This window comes from Sphaeramia orbicularis, chromosome 3 (assembly GCF_902148855.1).
Source record: "Sphaeramia orbicularis chromosome 3, fSphaOr1.1, whole genome shotgun sequence".
Lineage (NCBI taxonomy): Eukaryota > Metazoa > Chordata > Actinopteri > Kurtiformes > Apogonidae > Sphaeramia > Sphaeramia orbicularis.
The window spans coordinates 44534206-44556510 of NC_043959.1; the positions used below are offsets into that span (position 1 = coordinate 44534206).

General features: G+C 37.2%; 1 protein-coding gene across 1 annotated transcript in view; it reads left to right on the forward strand.

The window, feature by feature from the left end:
* LOC115411411 (CUB and sushi domain-containing protein 1-like) overlaps positions 1-22254 on the forward strand; it is a 692182-nt gene extending 669928 nt beyond the window's left edge. The window contains exons 67-75 of the mRNA XM_030123526.1: positions 857-968; positions 2708-2887; positions 3300-3362; positions 4440-4601; positions 7982-8094; positions 9622-9709; positions 10731-10857; positions 14019-14081; positions 16779-22254. Of these exons, the coding sequence (XP_029979386.1) occupies positions 857-968; positions 2708-2887; positions 3300-3362; positions 4440-4601; positions 7982-8094; positions 9622-9709; positions 10731-10857; positions 14019-14081; positions 16779-16938 (1068 nt within the window). The 3' untranslated portion in view covers positions 16939-22254. The remainder of the gene's footprint in view (positions 1-856; positions 969-2707; positions 2888-3299; positions 3363-4439; positions 4602-7981; positions 8095-9621; positions 9710-10730; positions 10858-14018; positions 14082-16778) is intronic.
* Positions 22255-22305: the final 51 nt, after the last annotated feature.

Genomic DNA, 22305 nt, shown 5'->3' on the forward strand with positions numbered 1-22305 from the left:
TTAAATATTTGCATAGTCATATCTAGGTGACCAGACAGTACATATAATGAGACATTTCAGTGGAATATAACAAAATGAATTCAGTAATCAGTGTGCAATGTTGTGAAAATTTCTTTTGAGAAGTAATATATAAGAGATTACTAGATAGCCTATAAATAATCTAAGGAATGCGTTTTTTTTTTTTTTTCATCTAAGTAATGTAACATATCATTTTATTGCTATCATCATAATTACTTGATAATTATTTGATGAGTTTTTAACAGGCCATTAAAACAGAAAAGTTTTTAAAACCCATTAGTATAGACAATCTCAGAAAGTCCATTGATATAAACACCTGCAGTGGCATGATTTACTGTTTTATTCTCTATAAGATTTTTAGCGATCATAATATAATGAAATATAACCCCTGTGAAATCAGAATGTTTCTCTGTTTAATTAAATGATGCAATTACATGTTCCTAGTCACCCCCCCACCCCCCACCCCTGTTAGTGTGCTGTCTGTTAGACATGACACAATTAAGGTGACTCATCCATGAATATGAATTTCTTTGGGAGATACAATGGCTCCTGTTTTTTGCAGCAGGAATGTATTAACACTCTGATTCATAATGGAAGTAAAGCAATTAATGTAAAATCCTCAATTTGTCACGTTGCATTATAGCAGCTGAGATTTTTACATTATGAAGCAGGCAGTATCATAAGCACTTTAATCTTGACCAGTGTTTCTGTGTTTTATTTGTCTAATCTGATATTAAATGTTTTGTTTACTACCTACTGTTTCTTACAGTAAATTAGGAGCATGAGGATTTCACATGTCTGTATATTCTTAGTTTTGTTTATTTTTGCTTTGGTTTAGGTTGGCAGTAAGATTTCCTTTAAATGCCGTAAGAACTACCATATTCTTGGTTCCACGACAAGAACGTGCCTAGAAAACCTGACGTGGAGTGGAACTCAACCTGAGTGTATAGGTAAGGAACAGAGTTGGCAGAAGTACTCACATTCTGTACTTAAGTAGAAGTACAGCTACTTGTGTGAAAAAATACTCCCGTAAAAGTAGAAGTACTGATTCAACCCCTGTACTTAAGTAAAAGTTAAAAAGTACAACAAAAGTACAAAAAATACAAAAGTAAAACTGCATTTTTTTCCATGAATGAAACAATACTTAATTACTCAGACAAAATCAGAAAAGTTTCCGTTTTCTAATTCCACAGTGAATGTACTGACCAGAGTCCTGCACTGGGTTTGGTACCCGACAGGTAACCTGCAAAAACATGCGGGGATAGGTAAAAAAAAAAAAAAAAAATTATAAGAATTTTCACAGGTAAAATTAAACGAAATGCAGGCAAGTAGTGGGCAAGGAAGTGGAAAAAATAAAAGAAGATTCATGACTGAAAATAATTGTCAGAACGTTTAATGATGATGATCATTTAATTTGACTGTGGTTGATCCACAGCTGGTTTGTTTTACTTTGAAGTGAGTTTCACCTCTGTTTACATCCACTCACAGACGTCATTGAGCAGCACACACTAGAGATTTATTGATAGCGTGCGTTTTAGCCAAAAATAAAGCCCGTAAAAGTGAGTTACTGTATAGACTGTGTTGAATCATTGGTTGGGTTGTGGTACTCAGCTTTGTGGGTGTGGGCGTAAAACTTTAGAAAAAGACAGACTTGTGCAGGACTCTGGTACTGACCCTGGTCACAGCCTGTGCTCCTTCTCTCCTCCAACGTTATAATAGTTTTGGATTTTTCATTATAGTTTAGTTTTATTTAGTTTTGACTTTTTTTTCCCTCTAATTCAGTTAGTTTTAATTAGTTTTTAGAGCAGGTTTGCTAGTTTTTATTAGTTGTCGTTTTTTCTGAATGCTTAGTTTTAGTTTAGTTTTAGTATTAGTTTCAGTTTTTTCATATATTTTATCTTCCTCGCCACCCTATTCAAAGAAATAAGTGAGGTTACTCTGGACACTTTATTTGGAGGTCAGGTTAGGGTGGCTCTGACTGAGCAGAGACACAAACATATGTATAGTATCATGTATAAATTCCCTATAGCAGGTTGGAGGGGGTAATGTAGGTGGGGGTGTGATCTATACACAACGTCATTTATGTGAAAACGAAACTGAAACTTCCCATACTTTCAACATTGGCCTCCCGACTTCCATACCTCTGTTTTCACGTTCTATCCTATATCAACATTGACAAAGATGAAAACTAAGGGAATTTTACACATAATTTTTATACGTTTTAGTTAGTTTTGTGAGCACATAATACAGTTTCAGTTAGTTATCGTTTTTTTCTTTTAATTATAGTTTTTATTTATTCCAGCTAACGAAAATGTTTTTTCAATTCCAGTTTTCGTCATTTCGTTAGTTTTCGTTAACAATAATAACCTTGCTCTCCTCTACTGATTTTCCCTCTGAAGCTACGTATTTTACATACTGTCACATCTGTTTACTTAGAAAAAGTAAGGAGCCTATTCTGAGAATGTAAGGAGTATAAAGTACAGATATTTATGCAACAATTTAGGGAGTAAAAGTAAGAAGTTGTCAGATAAATAGATATGTACGATAAGTAAAGTACAGATACCTAAAAAAATCTACTTAAGTACAGTAACACAGTACTTATACTTTGTTACTTCCCACCTCTCTGTTTGGATGTTCCATATAATGTGTATGATGTTGTGTGTTCCTGTTTCACTCTCTCTGTCCATAGCTCACTCATGCAGACAGCCTGAGACTCCCACTAATGTAGATGTTCGATCCATGGACTTGCCCACCCTGGGATACACGCTAATCTACACCTGTCAAGACGGTTTCTATCTCGCTGGAGGATCAGAGCACAGAACATGCAGGAGTGATGGAAGATGGTCAGGCAAACCCCCGCTCTGTAAAGGTATTCAGATCCTATCTTGAAAATACATAGCTTGTATAAAATTGCCTGAACCACAACTGCATGTTCTAATCCCGTAAGGCTTAAGATAAATACAGATTATATTCCTTTTATTGTTACGCTCTTATGAATCAGCCTCAGGCATGAGTTATGGAGTGATGTTTTCTTTATCACACAGACACACACCTATGGCCTCACGTAGTCTCAAACATGAAAACAGGTGACTCTTGAATACTCTGATACAAGAAACACTCAAGTGTATATGCAGACAGGAAGAGTGACGTGCAGTTTCATTGTTTACTGTCACATTCATACTTATCCTACGGTCTTTAGCGACTGTTGCTGCTGCTAAGTTTACAAAAAGTTTTCCAATTAAAGTCAGTGTGACTGAAATGTATGATATTTACTGTTTCAGTTGGAGTAAAGGTCAATCCAAAAGGAAGAGGAGAGTCAGATGTCCAGAAGAACAAGATCCGAGGTAAATAAAATGAAACACAAACTTACGGTTTATTTTCATTAAAAAATAAAAGTTTGTTCTCATGAAAGTGCTTTTATTAAACATGATCACCACTGTTTAGACAATTATCATTCAAATTAATAAAATAACAGTGGATTATGGTTTGAAAAGAGCACACATAAGCTTACACAACATTTAAGTGCAAACTCATGTAATACTATATAGGCGTGAAGTAAAACGTTATAACCACTGTGCATTTCAGAGGGACTGATGAAGGAAGGGCCGACACCAGGAAAAAAAAAATACTGAGGCTGAGGAGTTCTGAATAAGTCATTTCCATGAATGTGGGATTCACACAGTATCCTACTGTAGCAGCCAATGTTTTAAGGAACTGGTCATGAATGTATTTTGTCTGTTATTTACAGTGAAAAAAGGCTGCAAAAGCACGTTTTTACACCATTGTGATGATACATGGCCTTTGATTTGTAGGATGGGTAACAGGAAAACTACACTTGAACTATTCTAATGGAGGCACTACCATTGATACTGGTTTATTAGATGTAGCATTAGAACTTGGTTTCGATTTATCACCATTTATTACAATATTATCCTCTTTTTTTTGCATTTTTTCCTGTAAAATCATGTATTTTCCTATATTTAATTCACTGACCCTGTAGATGTTCATAAAAGCTCAGATTAAAGTTGAGGGTTAGTATATCAGAAACAGAGAAAACTGAAGAAAATGCTACTTTTCAGCAAAATATACCATTAACTAAACATAAACCAAGCTTCATCTACTGTCATTGATCCAACTCCATGGGTTTCACTGGTGAATCAATGTTGTAGAAGATGACAGTGTTTCCATGGTAACTACCGAGCCTCTGAACATCCAAATGGGTCATATCTGATGACCATGAAAAGATGACAAACTACATTTTACACCAATTATTTGCATGCATTGATAGGATTAATGGATCAACAGGTATTAAACAGTTTAGATCAGTAGATGGTTTAGATCGCCAGTGGCTGTTTGGTTCTTTATGAGTTAAACTTTAAATGTCCTAACTTTCTGTCTGTCTTGTTCTTCTTTTGTTACAGTTCCAGTCGATGTTTTTTCTACAAACTCAGAGTGGAGTGGTTTCTACGAGTATCTAGGAAAGAGGCAGGCCACCACATTTACAGTAACTGGGTTCAATGGGACCAGTGGGAGAGTTAACGTCACTTTAATGGAGACCAGCGGAGTGTCGATCAGACTGTCAGGTAAAAATAAGAAAGAAGTCACACGAATAAACATTCAGATTCATGTTAGTATGTTAATAGAAGGAAAACAGAAAAAAGTATACAGGGTGGGGAAGCAAAATTTACAATGAACATTTAGTTGTTTTTTCTCAGCAGGCACTACGTCAATTGTTTTGAAACCAAACATATATTGATGTCATAATCATACCTAACACTATTATCCATACCTTTTCAGAAACTTTTGCCCATATGAGTAATCAGGAAAGCAAACGTCAAAGAGTGTGTGATTTGCTGAATGCACTCGTCACACCAAAGGAGATTTCAAAAATACAGTCTACTCTCGTTAAACCGCCCGCCGTTATACCGCCATTTCCGCCTATCGCCATCCGCCAGCCCAGTTCCATGCACAAACAACACTTATACCATTGATTTCCCGACCGTTATACCGCCAGTGTGATTACCATCGAGTACACTTAAATTTTAACAATGCACTGAAACAAACGCGCCAGACGCTGATCGCGACAAGCTACGAGTAGGTCTACGGAACGGCCACCGTTCATTTATCGCAGAACACTCAGTAGGTCGGGATGTCGGGAAGAGGACGTGGGATTAAGCCAAAGCCTCAAGATGATGGGGTGTCATTTCCCGACACGGTATAATAATGCTTAAAATGTTTCCCCACTTTAAATGATCCCTTACAACATAACAGAATCAAGATTTATTTAGAAACGCAATTAGAACGGGTTAACGGAGGCAGCATAGACATCATACAGTAAAGACATGCACATTATGGACGCAACCCGTTGTAACGCCATTTTCGCTATACCGCCAATTTGGCCGTGAACGGAAGCTGGCGGTGTAACGAGAGTAGACTGTAGTTGGAGTGTCCATAAAGACTGTTTATAATGTAAAGAAGAGAATGACTATGAGCAAAACTATTACGAGAAAGTCTGGAAGTGGAGGAAGCAACAAAAAACGTACATAAGCTTTTATTAAAGCTCTCAAATCCAAAATCCTAAAGGATCCAACCAAATCCATGAGAAAAATGGCAATTGAACTTGAGGTAGACAACAAGACCGTTAGAAATGCAGTAAAATAGGATTTGAAGTTAAAATCTTACACAAGAACACCAAAACACTTGTTGACAACAGCAACAAATCCAACTTTAGCAATTTTTGGGAATCATGTTTATAGCCGCCTTCTAGCCCAGATCTAAACCCTCTGGATTCTGCTATTTGGGGCGTTTTAGAACATGCTACCAATAGAACATCACACAGCAATGTCGACTTTCTTAAAGATACTATTAAAGAAGAATGGGAGAAGTTGTCACCCGAATATTTGAGGAACACTTGCGCAAGTTTCAGGAAGCGTGTGAAGGCAGTTATTGAGAAAGAAGGAGGACACATAGAATAAAAACATTTTCTGTGATGTAAATTTTCTTGTGGCAAATAAATTCTCAAGACTTTCAATAAACTAATTGGTCATACACTGTCTTTCAATCCCTGTCTCAAAATATTGTAAATTTTGCTTCCCCACCCTGTATGTTCATCTGGTTAGAAAACTGCAACGCTGGCAGCCATATTGGATTAGAATTCCAACTGCATTACTGCAGTATAAGGTACAAGATTCAGAAGATCTACAAACATATTAAGACATTCTGCAGATTTCTGATTGTTACTTGTCATTTGCACAGTGGTGTCTTCCAATCAACTGACAGAAACACAAAAATTTTACAGTAAATCATAGACGTATTAGATTACAACTCATAGTGAGGGAAATTAATGCTAAAAACACTGCGCTTTCATTCATCTGTAATATCTGTGTAATATATCATCCCCTTGCTAAAACAGTTATTTGAGTAATTTTTTTTTTTTTTACAAAAATGACTTTTTTGCCTAATAATAATAATAATAATAATAATAATGGATTGGATTTTATATAGCGCTTTTCTAGACACCCAAAGCGCTTTACATTATTGATTCATTATTCATTCGCTCTCACAGTCTCCCTCTGGTGGTGGTAAACTACATATGTAGCCACAGTTGCCTCTGGGGCAGACAGACAGAATGCCTAAATCAGGGGTGTCAAACATGCGGCCCGGGGGCCAAAACTGGCCCGCCAAAACTGGCCCGCGGGATGAATTAGTGAAATAAAAAAATTACACTGAAGATATTAACAATCAAGGATGACAAAATAATTTTAGTTCAATTCCATCTAAAGTGGGTCAGACCAGTAAAATACTATCATAATAAAGTATAAATAACGAAAACCACATATTTTTCTCTGTTTTAGTGTAAAAAAAATAAAATAAAATAAAATTACCCAAAAATGTTAACATTTACAGACTAGCCTTTTACAACAAATGTGAAAAACCTGAACAAATATTAACAACCTGGAATGTCTTAAGATATTTAAGAGTAATTTTACCAATATTCTGTCTATTATTAAATGTTTTGTGCATTTGTAGATGCACTGTGATCTGTATGTTGTAATGAGCATGTAAAAATGAGAAGCTGAGGCCAAATAATGGCATAAATTGTTAAAATTGCACTTTTTTTCTTAATAAATTTCATTTTGGTCGTGGTTCATGTTTTTCCATATTTTTTTAAAAGATAGTTTGTAGATGTAGAAATTTAATAATATGTTCTTACTTTTTTCACTCTAAAACATAGACATTAGACATACAAGTTTTGGAATTGATATTATTTATGTATTATTATGTTATTATTGTGATGATCTGGCCCTCTGCAGGTTATATTGGGCTTTATGTGGCCCCTGAACTAACATGAGTTTGACACCCCTGGCCTAAATCATCAAATATTGAATTTCTAGTTAGGTTTTTTGTGTTTCCTGAAAAATCCGAGAAAAAAAACAGTATAATGACTCATATGAGGTATACCTTTGCCGAGAAGTTCTTGACTTTTTCAACACTCAGGTATGTTTTGATATTTTACATTCAATAGTTTAGCTTTACCACAGATTTTTTCAAGGATTTCTGCAGGTAGGAAAATCAATTATTGTGAATTTGTGATGTGCTGTGTTGTATTTTCTATCATCATACATGGACTCATCATGCTTAACAGTACCAGTGTCTGTGTTGGCGTCATGTTTAAGTACAGGCACATAGCTGAAGGGTAGATGTCACTTTTCTCCAGTAAGGTGCCAGGTCTGGGTGAAGGAAATAGAGTAAGTTAAAATGTCAGGATGTCTCCTTTACTGTGTTTATCAGTCAGTCAGTCTGTCTGTCTGTCTGTCTGTCATGCCTGTCATTCTGCTTGCTAACTTCCCTTGTTACACTTGTTTTACCAGATAATGGGCAACACCATTAAAAGTTAAAGTTCTAAGGCTCTAATTGTATTTTTGCTCCTCTAACATCCTCTCTTTTGTGTGTTTGCGTGCAGGTACCTATAAGTCAGAGGAAAACCAGTTGCTGTTGAAGGTCTACCAGGTGAAGGGGCCCACGGAACATTACTACAGCAAGTTTAAGAACGACAACTGGGCAATGGATGGATACGTAAGGCTGATTTTTATCTCTTTATAAAACAGTTCAGTTTTTACTGCTTGAGCCGAATGTGACAATAATGAGAATGAACTAATAACAGGATATTATTCTTTCATCATAGTGTTAAATGATTATTTTGAATTATTATTCAGCCGTACACTCAACAATAATGCTTTGCACCCATAACTCGCCTCGTGGACCCTTTCTTGTGATAGGCGTGTATTGAAATTCAAGACAAAACCTCAGTCACTTTATGCAAAATAGAGTTTGAAACACAAAGAAGTCTAATTAACATCCTTTCAAAGGGAGGGATGATGCTGTTTGCCAAGAGGCTTTTTTTTCCCGTCTGTGTCACAAAGGTGTAAGACAGAAATGATTTCATGAAATTATCACTATGAGCCAAAGTTGATTAAAGTAATCCAGAAATCTCAGTACATTTCTTTTTGTTTTTATCTACATATTATAATTCGAAAGCGCTGTCAGTTATTTAGAGAGTGTGGGCTTTCTTTTATTAGTCTTTCCAATGTTTCTTCTCTTTGAATTTTATAAATAGAAAGCGTTTAAATAAATATCTTTTCACTTAGATTGGAGTTTACCCCTCATTAGTATCTTGGAGGAAAACGGTTATAACTTGGGCAAAAAATCTGAGCAGACCTGAAACAGAATACCAACAACAGCTACAAGGGCTGAATGATAGTCTGGCAGCCCTGTCAATTATCCTGTCAACTTCAGAAAGAAAGGAAGTCAGTTTTGTTTGGGTTTTCATGTTTCATGTAGACTTTGAACTTTGTATGATGTGATATTTGACGCTGAGACCCGTGAAATAAACGTCTGTGTCTGGGAAATGGATTAAAAATCTGATAGTGTTTGACTTGTTGGCAGAAGGAAAGAGAGAAGAAGGAATGAAGGAACTGAGTGGGGAGATTGTAAAAGATAGTAATAGGCAAGCATGGAGGGAAAAATCATGTAAGACAGAGAGGAGGAAGAAAGGACACAGACAGTTAGCCAATTTATCAGGTTGCAAATGACAGTGAGGAAGAGAAGAAGGAGAAGAGGCAGGCAGATAATGGCTAAGTTATGATTTCTGAAAAACAATCTTTTTAAAGGTTGAAGATGAAAACCTCAGTTTTCACTTTGAGAGTAAAACATTGCTGCGGCAATTTTCAGAATGCAGACTGTTGTTTCTGAAAGATGGAAGGGAGGGGAAGTAGAGAGGCCAGAGTGCAGGAGGAGGGGGATACTGTAATGTTGGTTCATGAGTGGAGGCACAAAGCACACAGGGTATTATGTAAAACCCATTGTATAATGCAGACATGGTGAGAAAAATCTCCCTCTGCCTCGTTCAGAGCTTATGTTTGCAGCTCAAGACAAGTTATACTAGTGTAACAACATTTTACATAACCATGGTCATCTAAGTTCAGCCAGAATGAGCAGTATATTCCATATTTTATTCCCTCACATTCGACGGTTTGATCTACAATTGCTCTGTAATGTCATCACTCATGAATGTTTTTTTTTTTTTGTTTTTGTTTTTTTCAGGTCACTGCAGAATCGGACCAGAAGACGTTTGTGTACCAGGGGCACATTCACAGTAAAGACTTTGGCAAGTTCCATCTGACAAGGCAAGGTACGTCAGCAACAAAACAGGCACTGAAAACTTAAAACCACAGAAGTTCAACTTAAGTGTCTACAGGGTGGGGAAGCAAAATTTACAATATTTTGAGCCAGGGATTGAAAGACAGTGTATGACCAATTAGTTTATTGAAAGTCATGACAATTTATTTGCCCCAAGAAAATTGACATAATAGAAAATGTTTTTATTCTATGTGTCCTCCTTCCTTCTCAATAACTGCCTTCACACGCTTCCTGAAACTTGCGCAAGTGTTCCTCAAATATTCGGGTGACAACTTCTCCCATTCTTCTTTAATAGTATCTTTAAGAAAGTCGACATTGCTGTGTGATGTTCTATTGGTAGCATGTTCTAAACGCCCCAAATAGCAGAATCCAGAGGGTTTAGATCTGGGCTAGAAGGCGGCCATAAACATGATTCCCAAAAATTGCTAAAGTTGGATTTGTTGCTGTTGTCAACAAGTGTTTTGGTGTTCTTGTGTAAGATTTTCACTTCAAATCCTATTTTACTGCATTTCTAACAGTCTTGTTGTCTACCTCAAGTTCAATTGCCATTTTTCTCATAGATTTGGTTGGATCCTTTAGGATTTTGGATTTGAGAACTTTAATAAAAGCTTTGGTACGTTTTTTGTTGCTTCCTCCGCTTCCAGACTTTCTCGTAATAGTTTTGCTCATAGTCATTCTCTTCTTTACATTATAAACAGTCTTTATGGACACTCCAACTATTTTTGAAATCTCCTTTGGTGTGACGAGTGCATTCAGCAAATCACACACTCTTTGACGTTGGCTTTCCTGATTACTCATATGGGCAAAAGTTTCTGAAAAGGTATGGATAATAGTCTTAGGTATGATTATGACATCACTATATGTTTGGTTTCAAAACAACTGATGTAGTGCCTGCTGAGAAAAAACAACTAAATGTTCATTGTAAATTTTGCTCCCCCACCCTGTATGATAACTAAAGGGTATATGTATTTGTGTATGTGTTCATGCACGTGTATCCTCCTATGTGTCCACAGGCCCTGTAACCATAGCGATAGACACATCCAACCCATACACAAACAGCAGCTCCGTGGCAGCCGCCATTTTAGTTCCTTTCTTTGCCCTCATCCTGTCTGGATTTGCCTTCTACCTCTACAAGCATAGGTAAGCCATATCCCAAATGTAAACCCATCTCAGAAAAACAATCGGCCGGCAGAGTAGAATACCAAGCAGGTGTTTGCCTTCAACAGTAACTCTATAAAACAATATAGTAGATTTAACATCCTCAGTCAGTAATATTGTAATTCACTGAGTGTAGATATTCAAAATGAAAAACAGAAGCATCAGTTCTCATGTTAGTGGAGACATATTCAGCATATTTATCACCAGATCTCACTATTTGTCATGTTAAAGTACACAAATGCAAAAGAATTCCTTACACTGATATAACAGATAATTCGGAGAACTTTAATACGTTTTCACTGTATCACGATTTCCTACTTTGCCGCATCTAATTAGTTTCTTTATTTCACACATTTCTAGCTCATTTAAAACATCGCTTAAGGTTACGTCGCCTTATGGTCTCTAAATGCTCCTGCTGATAAATAGCATTACTGATATTTTCTGCCTGTTGGTTAATGTTTATGCTAAATTGTCAGACATCTGATTGGGAGCATCTGACACCAAAACTTGTCTCTGGTCTATGATGTGTCCTAAAGTGGGAAGTCACTCCAAACATTTCTCACAGAGGCAAATTTTGTCATATTTTAGAGCTTTTTAAGAAAAATGTAGTTATTAGAATTTCGTGTTAACAGTTCAAGGGGTAGGAAACTGAGAACACAAACATCCGCAGACACTGTGGAATGAGAGGAAATATATAACGAGTATGTTTTTTTAAACAGCAATAGCTTTTTCAGAGATAATGATTAAAACAAATGTGCCTTGATCTAGTTTGTCTCTGGTGTAATCGCTTCATCCCCAAAACTCCATTAACAAGTTTTTAGAATTTGCATTCGGCTGACAGTGAGAAAATGCATCTACAAATGTGGCCCTTTTCAAATGTGATGTTTTTTTGTATTTAAAGCTGTAAGTAAAAAGAAAACTGTAATTTCTTACTGTAAAAAAAACAAAAAAAACATACAGTTTTTGCAGTGCATATTGTTTACACTACATTATTTATGTTTGAGGTGGCTGAACATTGCCTTCTGTAAACTCCAGCTTGAATCCATGTATTTTGGAGTTAAAGATTTCTGTACATTTTCTATCCTCAAGAATAAAAAAAGAAAATTTGTAACATTAATAAAATAAATCCAGAATTGCAATTTAACAGTTTAACATGGTTTAGGGTAGACTTTAATCTTAAATGTCAGTATTTAGCCACAAGCCTTAATAACACAGATCTACAGTCGCAGAAAAAAATATTAGACCATCCTTGTTTTCTTCAATTTATTGTTCATTTTAACACCTGGTACAACTAAATGTACATTTGTGTCGACAAATATAATGATAACAACAAAAACAGCTCATAAGAGTTTAATTTCAGAGTTGATATCTAACCATTTTCCATGTTTTTTTGATAATAATCAAAATCACTTCAGTTCTTACATCAATGGCTATGACATTGCAGTGACAAAAACAGTGCTTTTAGGCATTCCGTGTTTTCTTTTCTGTCTGATTTAGTCGCATGATACACACAGGAGTTAATACTTGACTGCATAATCATTATTTTTGATCATTTTTAATGGTCTAATATTTTTTTTCTGTGACTATACAAGTAAAATGCTTACAGAATAAAAGTAGTGCAGCTTTACCAAGTTTGAGTCGCCAATAAAGAAAATTAAGCAAAAAATGTTGGTTTGCTGTAGTCTCTCAGGTAAAGTCATAAATAAACATATGAAATTTTGAGAGTTAATAAGTTTTATTCACAGGTTCTTTATACTGGAAGATTTATAAATACATTGTATTAATGTACATGTATGTAAGATGAAGTACATTTAATCACTGAGGTAGATAATTCCTAAAAAAAAAAAAAAAAGTAGACCATTGTAATAGTATTTTCATAAGGATCAGCTTTATTCACTAAGTACGGAAACACATACGTGGAATTCTTTGCCAGTAGTTGGTGTCTAGTAAATGCTAAATAGAAAATGTAAGAAAAAAATTCAGAAAAGTAAATCTCTATATAATCTCTATACGTAAAGACACAGGTATTATCTTATGCAAAAATAGTGCAATTTTTTTTGTGAAATGCAAATGAAAGTGCAAGTTCCACAGACAACACATAACCAAAATAGCTAGGGTAGAATTGTCAAACTATTGAAATTGTTATTTTTCTTCCCATTAACATGCCAAAAACAAAAGAGCATTTGTATATTGAATTACTGGTATGATCTGAAATCAGTCCTAGTACAAATCTTCCTCACTGGCATTGGCAAATTTTGTTGTGTACAAATATAACTCAAACTACATCTGAGATTAACAAGTAATACACAACAGATGCAGGCAGACAAATACTTGACTAAATACCAACTAAGTGGCAGTTTCCAGCATCTGCATTTACCATCTTTACTCCAAACATCAAAATGGAGGTGTCCATATTTATAGCACGGTGATGAACTCAAATAATTTCACTCCAACAAATGAGCAAACTGTGAATCTCCTCTTCTGAACAGCTTCTACTCCCTGTATCCTGAAACCTAATGAATAGTATTGAGTGGCCCCTTTATCAGACCTTTTGGGAGGATGGAGGGTTTACAGACATTTTTTATCATAATTATAGCTCTAAAAATTGCAAGTACACCCTGAGGGTTACATCTGATTGACCTTAGATATTAATTAGAGTTCCTAGAGAGTTCACAAAAGACTCTCAAGATGGCAAATAATTCACTACTATATTGAGGGTAAAATGTCATCATTTGCTTTTTTCGGTCTAAAAGTCATGTTAGATTCTACATCTGAGGAAGATTTGGGCTTCTGCAGCTGAGTTCATCACCCAAAGATTTTACAATTTTTAATATGATAACAGTAGCTAATGCTATACATAAATCTGCCGGCTTATTATCCCCAGAGCCTGTGTTATCAGAAAACCCCACAGTGGTGTTGTGACGTCCTTGGAAATGCAGACTACATGTTCAGAAATCACGGCCACTTAGTAAATGTTTGTTTACATAGTTAGTAGTTAGAATATAAAGCCTGTATGTGCTGGTTTATACACAGATACTTCATTTATCACAGCATTTGTTGACAGATTAGGCTTCTACATTGCCTTTTGCTAAATGACCTGCTCATACTAGTTGATGTATATTAAAGCTGATGGTTGTATGCAGGACATTGTCTGCTGACACAGATGACAATGAGAGACCAAAAGACACCTGGGGGCCTGGCGGCAGGTAAGACTGACAACTGTCATTCACCTGGTTACAAACAGCAACCAGACCTCCGCCCGCCGCCACATCCTCCGTCAACCTTGTCATCATTTTTATTTTTTTCATGCTGTTTGGTACGGCTGCACAATGGACCCAAAAACGATGACTTAACCTTACCCGAAAAGGAACCCAAATATGATACGACGAATCAGCGGTAATACATTTATACAAAATCAGAGAGTGAAATAGCGTAAGTTGGTGTGGAATTTGTGTTTTTAAGAAAATGATTGGTTTTTTGATCAGCGGTGCAGCCCTACTGTGTGGAAACAGCCGTCATTTTCAAGTAAAACGAGGGCGTTTTATTTAGTCTTTTAATCTCATTGTCATCTCTCTGTCAGCATGATATCATCAAGAGCAGATACGTAAAATGGATCACCTGTAACTTGGTCTAATTCAAAAAAAACAAATGTGCATTCTTATATAGGCTGTTGTCTTTTGTCGTTTCTCTGTTGCTACCTATGTGAATTATCCGCAGTATTAATTTATATAGGTGCTAACTATCCCGAAAAAATGCCAAGCCGACAAAAAAGAAATGATTTCTTCTGTCGACCATTTAATTGTTTAAATGAGAAAGCGAAAGCGCGACGATAGTGTTTACACTGCAGTTTCTCCTTGCTTCAGCCTGCATGTCTGTACTGTATCTATAACACTGTCAAAGTAATTATGTGCACTGTTTTTCATCCTACCAATAAAATGAAACTACTGCACCTACAGCCACAACTAGAAACTAGTGCAGCTATTTGAACCACTGCCACTGAGGGAGGTCTGCGGTGTGTGTTGGTGTGTGTGCAGTTTTGTAAAGTAATGGGTTGAGCATGTATGGTAGGCTTAGTGGCTCCCCAGGGCTGGATCTCTACCGATGCACATACACACACACACACACGTACACACACTCTTAATGAGGTCAGAGTCAAACAGCGTTTCAGCTGCAGTACTCCTCCCTGCTAATAGTTCCACAGGGTTTGGGAGTAAGTGATTATATCTAACAGGATTATAGGACCTGATTATCCAAAAATGTAATCTGCGACAAACAGACAAATTAGGAGGGGGTAGTCATATTCTGCTGCATATCCTTTTGAACCTCTGCAGTAAGTTTTGTAAAAATCCTCTTTCACATAGATTGAGTAATAATATATTCCTTTGAACTAAAAACCATCGGGCACCAATTTCAAGGCCATGACATGTTATATATCCGCAGACACACTAACATGACAGCGGCAGATGGGTAGTGGGCAGCGGAACCACTGAGGCAAACAGTCGTTATGGTTCATGTTCTCACTTCGGCCATAATTCTTCCTGCAATTTATAGTATTTATTTATTTATATGTGTTTTTGTTTTTTGTTTTTTTTCAGACACTCACTCGTATTTAGTTTGCACCTCTAATCTCACAGGCAGAGCTGCCAAAAAAACAAGACTGTACAAAGACAGAAACATGGCATTTTAAGTTTTCATTATTGATTAAACACGAGGCAATATGTCAATCCTTTTCACACTGACTTCAAATACATAAGATTATCCAGCGGTCAGCTCATTGCACATTTTGCAGTCAGCATACAGCACGTTCAAAGCTGAATTAAGGGACCTGAGGGACTAAAGCTGTAAAGCATCTTGACAGGTGTAAGCCAGTATTTACTAGCCTTTTGGTTTTGGTTAGATTCACATCTCTTCTGAAGAAATATGTGGATCCTTAACTGCTAGCTTTTGTTTTAACTTTACTTTGAATCTTTGCTGCTTTTGTTGTACAGCTTCTGTTCAGGTTTAAATGTTGAGAGTAGCTAGGATTTTCTTTTTTCTGCCTTTTTCACAGAAATGTTTCATTTTGAGCTAATCAGAAATATTAATTAATTCGATACTACTATTGGCTGCAGCGTTAACATAGTACAGGGTGTCCCATAAGTCTCCATACATAGGAGACATAATAAATAATGGTTCTAACATGTATTTCTTTATATTTCTTCTTTATACTTCTTCAGCAGTGGAGGACACGCATTGAAATGTGTTCCCGACAAAATGGCAGTCATGTAGAGCATATTATATAAAGAAAAATGGTTTATGTCAAGAAACATTTATTTTTCATATGTATGGAGACTTATGGGACACCCTGTAGAACTTGAAGTGTATGTTCTTGATGATACATAATACTGAGCAGCATTACGTTTTGGTTTATAATGTGCTTTTATTTATATATCAATGGCGGATTTCCCTACCGGCGCCCTTGGCACCGTGCCACTCATTTGCAGAAAAATATCTGCAGAAAAATTTGCTGTTCCGACCAGGAGTCAAACTCTGGTCTTCCACATCGCAATCCAACGTGTTAATCTCCGTTGGCCTGAGGTCAACCTGTTTGCAATCTGATTGTCTTGGTACTTTTCGGGATGTGACGTTTACATCTAAGCTTCAAGGTTAATTAAGATTAAAGTGTATATTGTGTGAAATATGACCGTAATGCAGAGTATGTTCTGTTTACAAAGCAGGCAGTCATGCTGAGCAGTAATATGACAATTTGGAGAAGGGTATCATATGTATGTATATATAGTGCCCCCCCTTTCATTTTGTCTGGATCCGCCACTGTATATATATATATATATATAAAAAAAAAAGAAAGTCTGCGCAACTGCATATCAACCATTAATATTATGTTTTTCTTTTTTGCCTTTCAGGACCCGTCCCAAAGTCCAGTTCAATGGTTATGTTGGACATGAAAGCTCAAATGGTCAGGCATCATTTGAAAACCCAATGTATGACACCAACATGAAACCCACTGAGGCTAAGGCTGTGCGATTTGACACCACTCTTAATACAGTCTGCACTGTGGTATAGTCCAGCAGACCTGCCACTCCCTGCACAGTGGTTGAATCCAGCTACCCCACTGCAGTCTGTGGTGTGGTTAACCCAAACCCAACAGAAGGAACAAACTTATGATTTGGATTTGTCACTTCAAGCAGTCTGTGTTGTAGCACGCTGGGCATCTCCCAGCAAAATCTGCATAGTAATACAGCTCTGCTCCACCTCCTACCTGAACGATGCTATCATCCACCTCTCCTCATAATCTGAAAGAGCAGATTAAGGCTGGAACTGGGAATAAATAAGGGAGCAGATGATGACGCCATCAAATAACATGAAGTCAGGAGATTAAAACTGAGACCAGAAATCATTTAAGCACTGATACTGATACTACTGAGACATCAAGGACAAAGTCAGGGAGATGGGACAGGTAGGAACACTTCCTCCTCCAGAGATAACCTTATTTAACAGCGTTTATCTAATATCAATTGATTGTGCAAATGTTCCAGCCTCCTACATGGAAAGGGCTTGGCATGGTCAGTGTTATACGGCCCAGAATTACACCACACCTGCAGCCTGACCAGTGACTTACCCCAACCAAACCCCCACCCCTATGCCAGATTTGCACAGTGGTATAGGCTCGCTAACTCCCCTGCTGCAGGCCAGACATGGGTTTGACCGATGTAAGGGTCTACCCTCAGGGGAAGCACATAGACTACACATAGACCCTCCAGACATCCAATAGTGATTGGACAGTTCCTGTGTGACAACACTAAACCATCATCGGTACTGGACCAAAAAACTCCCACTGTACTTCTGTCACATCACAGGACTGGACTCTATGACACATCAAGACAACTTCCACAGTCTGTTTTGGTGGAATCTGATCTGGTTCATTTGCTGTAGAGTTGACGACCAGATACAGCCAATGAAGTGACATATTCAACCATACTGAAACACCTGATATTCTCATCAAGTTTTGGACACAGTACTAATTTAGTACTAGGTATGTCAGTGGCAAATGTCAGAAACCTAAGGGTCTAATAACAGTTGCAGATGAATTTGACATGTTTTAGCCTGTTGGATGGGTTTGTTTCATAGCAGGACAATCACAGAGTTAAGGATTTAAGCTGTCTCAAATATACTTCACCTCCTGTGATTATTTTTACCTTTTGCCATTTACTATATTGCCTTTATGACAATATCTATTTACAGTATTTGGCAACAGTTCAGGCTAAAACATAGCAAATAAAGCATCTGCAAATGCTACTTTTCCCACATTATGTCCTACATCCTGTGAAGAGATGTGGACAGATACTTTTCAGAGGAACTACACTGCTGAAATTAGTCATATACACAATATTTCACTCTAGCTCTAGGCAGACCATCCCGAACCAGAAACCCAGACATTTGAGTTGCTGTGCGGGTCTACACAATGGACTGGTTTCCAGAGGCCTGTCTAACACAATTAAAGAATCAGACAACTGATTCTTGTTCTTGGACTAGCCAGGATTCTGTGTTTGGTGGCTGAACAAGTGGAAGCCTGGAGGCAATAAGCTGTCAGGATCGTCGAGTGCTGCAATCAGCTTTGGCCAAACCCAGGAAATGATTTGTCTTCGTAACTCCGGTTGGGAGTACCAGTCACTGACGGCTGATTTTTCTACAGTAACTCCCCAGCCACAAAATCATAAACACATGAACAGATTAATGGACAGACTGGTTGACTGACAGAAATTAGACAGACGAACGCAGACAAACGAACAGACAGACAACTCTGTCAGTTATGCTGGAATAGAGAGACAAGGACCGGTTGCTACGGAAACGGAGGCAAATAGTCTCTGAATGTCTCTTCCGGCATTTTTTTTCTTCAGTGAAGATATTGATAAACAGACTCTATGTTCGAAACCCAGTGGCCCCATGGGACTTCAAAAACCACTGCTGCTGGGGACCCCAAGATAAAAACTTTATATAAACTCTTAAACCGCACAAATTTTGCACTAGTGTGTTTTTCTGACTGGGTTATGAAAAAATGAATAATTTTTGGGTCTGAAATGGGTTTGAACAATAAGTCATTCAAAAAAGAGAATTTTATTCAGAACTTATATCTTTAAAAAGATGACAAATGACTAAATACAGGGTTACAGAGTGTTTGTATATACACATTTATATTTCACACTCCCTGTTAGCAGAAGGTGTGACCACATGCTATACCGTTGTTTATTTTGTTGCCATGACGACATGCTAGCCAACCAGAAAGTTGGGATCAGTTTACCTGTGGACCTCTAAACTTACAGTGTCATGTAATGGCACCAGTTCCTGCCATTTCTTGGAACGGTAGTTGTTTGTGGAAGCTTACTCTGAATACTAATACTGTCACATTATGTGGAGGAAATATCCTCAGTTGCCATCTGGGCTGAAACATTGGTTCCACCCTGGTAGTTTTATTTTCAGTCATTTTTGCTGACATTAACTTTCATCATTTTATAAGATTTGTGCTCTGAAAATGATGAAGGCATTGTAAACAGTATGTGATGTTTTACATGAAGGAGAAGGAGCAGGTGGTTGGCAGTGTAAGCTTTCAGAAACAGCTCATCATTTTTCAACTCTCTTTAAAAAGATGTGTTGTAATTGTCTGTAACTGCTCATCATCATGCATCATATCTCAACACATTTGATCATAACTTGATGCACATGGTCGTATCTGAACACACCTTTTTAAAGAGCACAGAGTATGCGTGATCGGGTTAAGAATTGGTCGTTCAAGGCGAGGAGGACAAACGGACATGAAGACAACATGCACAATTACTGTTGTCAACAGTTACCGCCCCCTGAGCCCCTCCATTGTTTGAGAAATACCTCGTGTGCAGAGAGCAAGTTACATCCTGCTTATCAATGCTGGAATCTCACTGCTACAAATACGCAAGCTTAGCGAGTGCAGCCTTGCATTCAGCTTATTTCCTGGTATACTAAATCACAATATCATACTAACACCCTTGAGTTCTTTGGATTCAAGAAAAGTCACTATTTTCAAATCACTTGCCAAGCTTGTTATTTCTCGCAGTGTTCTCTCGAAATATTTTTATTTTTTTGGAAGATGCTGCATTTGGTTTAGATCACAGATGTAACTGCTTTCAGTGTGTGTCTTTAGGCCTGTTTCATTCAACATTGGGTTTAGATTTAGGTTTATACTTCAGTCACTGCTATTGTTTGTTAGTTTTGCTGGTCCTGAATCATTTTCCTTTTGGTTTCCCACCTTCCATCACATTATCATATACCTAAAACTGATAAATCACCAATGCATTCATTGACATGTACAATATAAAATTGATCTGGTATGAATGAGAGGCAAAAACGTCCAAAATAGTAATTTTATCAGTAACATATACATATTACAGTACTATATTCTAGGTCAAGACTCAGTTTCCTGAAGTCTGAATGCAATTATTCCAAAGAACTGAAAAACATTTGGCATGAGAAGGCTGTTAAATCCACCTTTTGAAATGCATTACTGTAAATTAATTAGATCTACCGCTGTACGTATTTCCATTTTGGGCTTTAATGAAAATGAACCGCATCTGGCAAATGCATAATGGCGACTGTGCTCGGAAGCAGGAATAGCACCGGTATTATAATCTTCAGTGTAGGCTTGTAATTCATAGTGTCAGGGTTGAGGTTGAACAGGCAGAATCACGACGGTTACGACACTGGCAGGAGATTAAAAGAGCACCAAGACGAGAGATGAGAAGTCTAATGTTTTGAGAAGAATTAACGGGATATCTGTAAACAACAGTAGAATGTCTGCTGTCAAGATGGAGAGCCTCCGCTTGTCCTTTTATTGCTGAGATGCACCCAGCGTTTCTGTTTGAATTGATTTAATTAATTTAGTTGAGGTTTCCTATGGAGTCAAGAGAGCATAATAAGGCCTGAAAATTAGAGGCTGTTAGGTTTCCACAGGCGTAATAAAAGGTCTAATTTTTCACAATTAATGACAGATCTGGTCTCCCTATGTGCCTGAACAAGAAAATTTATAGTCTGCAGCTCAAGAGGCAGAGTAGGTTTTCCACAAACTGCAGGGTTGTTGGTTTGATCCCCAACTCCTTCTGTTAATATGTTAAGTGTCCTTGGGCTAAACACTGAACCCTGAGTTGTTCTGCTGCTTCTAGTGTGCGAACGAATAAATGGAAGGCTCTTTGTGAAGCGCTGCGCATATGCAGTCCATTTACCAAATGCAGTCCATTTACAGTGTCCTTATTTCTATCATCTGAAGATCAGAGCTGTACTCTGGAGTATCAGTCCTCATGTGCAAAAAAGCTACCAAACAAAAGCAAATGTTCGTGCTGATCCCAGAAGGCTGTAGCATATGTCCTTAATAACCCTGAAGCGGAAGCCTAAAATTAATACAATATTGCTTCAAGCACAGGTAAGTAACATTATATGACCACCAAAACAAAAAAGAGGAAAGAAGATGAAAAAAAAAAAAAAAAACCTTTGAGGAGAGTTACATTTTTAGCCCATCAGAACACTAAGTCTTTCTCTTAAAAACCCAGAAGATCTGTCAGCGTAGATCTGTCAAAATTGTCGGTACCTACTTGTACTGAAATACTAGTTTGAGAGATATTATGAACCTGAACTCAAAGGGAAAGATCTTTACCCAGCATGCCGAGCCATGGCGAAGGCGCAGGCTGAGATAGTGACATGTTAGGATTTAGAATGAGATGTCAGGTAATGTTTTTCATTGTCTGACTAATGTGAATGTTTCAACAAAGAAGACTTGAATTGCTGCCTGCATGAATAGTGCTCTGTCGTGTCCAGTAAAAGAGACAGATTTTGGCCCGATAGCAGGGAATAACTTTGTACCTTGACCATGTAATTCAATTAAAGGGAATGTGAATGAAAGAGGGACGCTCCCCTATCAGATCTGTCTGTGTTTCCTCTCAAGAAAAGAAGCATAAAAGCTAGATCTATTGTAGAGGTTCTGGTTTAAAAAAAAAAAAGTTCTTGACAGTCTTACCTAATAGATCTTCTATTGAAGCTGTAAGTGTACGGCGACTTCTTTAGACTCTTAATAAAGTGGTTTAGACAACAAGTTAAGAGGACAGACGCTGGAATGACTGCATATTTGGCTCATATACTCCACTTCAAGTACCCTCTCTAACAAATCAAAACATAAGGTATTCATTAAACATTGCACATCTCGCCTCTGAGATGCCTTTAACATTTGGATAGCGTTCTCCTCATTCAGGAATTGTTATAATGTGCGCAGAAGTTTCCACAAGTGTCCTTCATTTGGCATTGTCTGCAGTCCTCACTGTTTTAACAATGATAGCTCCTGCAAATATATATATATATATATATATATATATATATATATATATATATATATATATATATAAAACCAAAATT